At 43.2% G+C, this 4,139-nt stretch overlaps 1 protein-coding gene across 1 annotated transcript in view; it reads left to right on the top strand.

The window, feature by feature from the left end:
* The window catches only part of LOC105530829 (prohibitin-like), a 60,976-nt gene that overhangs the window by 54,282 nt on the left and 2,555 nt on the right, over positions 1–4,139 (top strand). Inside the window, 3 exon segments of the mRNA XM_011968518.1 lie at positions 212–310; positions 313–540; positions 542–1,066. Of these exon segments, the coding sequence (XP_011823908.1) occupies positions 212–310; positions 313–540; positions 542–1,066 (852 nt within the window).

The following is a 4,139-nucleotide window of genomic DNA, read 5'->3' as shown; positions in this document are numbered from 1 at the left end:
GGGAGGCGGAGCTTGCAGTGAGCCGAGATGGCGCCACTGCACTCCAGCCTGGGCGACAGAGCGAGACTCCCTCTCAAAAAAAAAAAAAAAAAAAAGCAACCAGAAAGCAACCAGGGAAGGAGAGCAGGCAGAGGAGGAGTTGCACGGTGCACGCGCGGTATATGTGGCTGGGGAATTCGTGTGAACGTCAGGGTGGAAGCAGGTGTGAGAGGGTCCAGCAGAAGACAACACAGCTGCCAAAATGTTTGAGTCCATCGACAAGTTTGGCCTGGCCTTAGCTGTTGAAGGAGGCGTGGTGAACTCTGCCTTATATATAACGTGGATGCTGGGCACAGAGCTGTCCTCTTTGACCGATTCCGTGGAGTACAGGCCATTGAGGTAGGGAAAGGGACTCACTTTCTCACCCCGTGGTTACAGAAACCAGTGATCTTTGACTGCCGTTCTCAACCACGTAATGTGCCAGTCATCACTGGTAGCAAAGATTTACAGAATGTCAACATCACACTGCGCATCACCTTCCGGCCCGTGGCTAGCCAGCTTTCCTCCCATCCTCACCCGCATCGGAGAGGACCATGATGAGCGTGTGCTGCCGTCCATCACGACCGAGATCCTCAAGTCAGTGGTGGCTCGCTTTGAAGGTGGAGAACTAATTACCCACAGAGAGTTGATCTCCAGGCAGCTGAGTGATGACCGTACGGAGCGAGCAGCCTCCTTTGGGCTCATTCTGGACGACGCGTCCTTGACACATCTGACCCTCGGGAAGGAATTCATAGGTGGAAGCCAAACAGTGGCTCAGCAGGAAGCAGAGAGGGCCAGATTTGTGGTGGAAAAGGCTGAGCAGCAGAAAAAGGCGGCCATCACCTCTGCTGAGGGCGACTCCAAGGCCGTTGAGCGGATCACCAACTCACTGGCCACCGCAGGGGACGCCCTGATCGAGCTGTGCAAGCTGGAAACTGCGGAGGACATCGCCTACCAGTTTTTACACTCTCGGAACATCATCTACCTGCCGGCAGGGCGGTCTGTCCCCTGCAGCTGCCCCAATGAAGGCCCACCCTGTCTGCACTCCGTGGGCCAACTGGGCCACAGCCCGGATGATTCGATGATTTTTTTTTTTTTTTTTTTTGAGATGGAGTCTCACTCTGTCCCCCAGGCTGGAGTGCAGTGGTGCTCACTGCAACCTCCACCTTCCGGGTTCAAGAGATTCTCCTGCCTCAGCCTCCTGAGTAGCTGGGACTACAGGCCCGCACCACCACACCCGGCTAATTTTTTGTATTTTTAGTACAGAGGGGGTTTCACCATCTTGGCCAGGCTGATCTTGAACTCCTCACCTCATGGTCCACCTGCCTTGGCCTCCCAAAGTGCTGGGATTACAGGCATGAGCCACCGTGCTCTGCCATCCCGATGATTCTTAACACCGCCTTCCTTCTGCCTCTATCTCAGAAATCACTGTGAAATTTCATAATTGGCTTAAAGTGAAGGAAATAAAGGCAAAATCACTTCAGATCTCTAATTAGTCTAAAACAAAAAAGGCAGCCGGAGGAAAAAAGATAGATCATCCTAAAAGGAACAACAACTGAAATGATAGCTTACTTCTCAGTAGAAGCAATGGAAGCCAGCAGACAATAACATGGCATTTTCAATACACTGAAGGAAAATAGCTGCCATAGTGACTTAGCAAACATCTACAAATATTGAAAATACTCTTTAGGAATGAAGGAGAAATAAATATTTTTTCAAGAAAAAATAGAGTGAGAATTCATCCCCAGCAAGCCCATACTACAAGTATTAAAAGGTGTTCAGGTAAAAGGAAAATGAGCCCATGCAGAAGGCCAGAAATAGAGGAAGAAACTCGAAGCAATAAAAATAATAATTATGCTAGGGTCTTCGTTCATTTGTGCTGCTGTAACAGAATATCTCAGACTGGGTAATTTATTATAAAGAACAGAAATTTATTTCCTCATAATTCTGGTGGCTGAGAAGTTCAGGATCAAGGGGCTGAGAGCCTTCATGCTGCGCCCTCACATGGCAGAAGATGGAAGGGCAAGAGAGAGTGAACCTACTCCCACCGACCCGTGAATCCATTCACCTACCTCTTCCCCAAAAGCCCCACTTTCCAAGACTGTTGAATTGAGGATTGAGTTTTCAACACAAATTATCAGGGACACATTAGAGCATAGCAACTAGTAACTCTAAATAATTTTTTAACTGTATAAAACAAAAATAATGTATTGTGCAGTTTAAAATACTTATAGATATAAGACCACAACAGTATATAATTTGGGAGGGAGGTGTATGGAGTTACAGGGCTTAAAAGCCTCCTACTGGAAAAGGGTAAAAATACCAGTTGACATTAGACTTTGTCAAGTCTAATGCTTGCTAAAATTCTGCATGCTATAGTCTCTAAGGCAACCACCAAAGGAAGAGTAAAAGCTGTATAATGTCCTAGCAAATAGAGATTAAAAGTAGAATTGTTAAAAATATCAGTTATCGGCTGGGCATAGTGATTCACATCCATAATCCCAGCACTTTGGGAGGCCGAGGTGGGCCGATCACTTGAGGCCAGGAGTTCGAGAGCAGCCTGGCCAACATGGTGAAATCCCATCTCTACTAAAAATACAAAAATTAGCTAGGTGTGATAGCAGGTGCCTGTAGTCCTAGCTACTTGGGCGGCTGAGGCAGGAGAATCACCTGATCACACCACCACACTCCAGCCTGGCCAGCAAAGCGAGACTCTGCCAAAAAATGAAAAAATAAAGGAAAGAAAAGAAAAAAGATCAATATAAAAGAGACAAGAATGGAGAAGACAAAGGAGCATAGAACAGGCAGAACAAGAATACATCACATAATAATTTGGTAGCTGTAAAACCAAATATGTCAATAATTATAGCAAATGTAAAGCAACTAAATGCTACCATTAAAACACAAAGAATGACAGGCTAGTTTAAAAAAAATAAACCCCATGGAAAGAAAGTTTAGATGTCATCTCCTCCAAGTTATCTGTAAAACAAAACTATCTACAGCCCATCAGATTTGGTTTGAATTTATAAACCATAGCAATCTCACTTATCACTATATCCTAATTCAGATAATTTTGTTTAGATGGGGTCTCACTATGTTGCCCAAGCTAGACTCAAATTCCTGGGCTCAATCAATACCACCTCAGCCTCCCAAGAAGCTGTCACTGCACCTGGCTTCGGGTAATTCTTTTCTTTTTTCTTTTTTCAGGTAATTATTTTCTTTTCCTTTGTCTTCAAATGTTAAAGAATCCCTTCATTACTGAGCCAAAAAAAATTATCTTAGACATACTTTATTGAGACATAGACAATGTCTCTCTCATTTCATATGATAGTCCATCAGATACAGGAATATGGATACCAATTTTTCTATTTATATATCCCTAGTTAAAAAAAATTTTTTTACATAATCTTCACCATATTTTTATATCATTTATGAAAACAGCTCCTTGTACAGTTGGCCCATTGATCCAGCTTGTTAAATTATTTTCAGACTTTGCTTAAGTGAACCATCATATTGTCACTTTCTTCCATTTCAAATCATAGGGAAATGATACAAAGAGCATGCTTTCTATATTTTCATCTTATTCATTGATAAAAACATTGAATAGAACATATCTGATGACCGTGCTTCAGAGCAGGCTTTGGAGAACTTTTTCTAAATTGACCTTGATCCATGAATCAATATTCTGAAGGCATGCAGTTTTAAACATAAATAAATTTGCCTGTGTAGCCAGTTCACATTCCTCCAACTTGTCCATGAGAGGCCTTGAGAAGTCTTGAGTTGGCGTAAGAGTCCTTGTTAGATGCCTTGCTTAAATTCAAATACCTGGCTGTGCACGGTAGCTCATGCCTGTAACCCCAGCACTTTGGGAAGCCCAGATGGGTCTCTCAAAAATAAATAAATAAATAAATAAATAAATAAATAAATAAATGCAAATACCTTAGGTCTGCTTATCAAACTAGGTGTGACAATCTCAGAAGTGAGTGCATATCTCATTTCCATTTGTTTATGGGGACAGAGAGTCAACTATAAATAATATGCAAGTCTGCAGACTTAGGTTAGAAAAGGTATGATAATCCAGTACGTCATCCATCTGCGGGCACTGAAGCTGCTAACATCAC

This window comes from Mandrillus leucophaeus, unplaced genomic scaffold (genome assembly GCF_000951045.1).
Source record: "Mandrillus leucophaeus isolate KB7577 unplaced genomic scaffold, Mleu.le_1.0 Scaffold847, whole genome shotgun sequence".
Lineage (NCBI taxonomy): Eukaryota > Metazoa > Chordata > Mammalia > Primates > Cercopithecidae > Mandrillus > Mandrillus leucophaeus.
The sequence above is the reverse complement of the archived record's forward strand: the minus strand, read 5'-3'. Positions and strand labels throughout refer to the sequence as shown.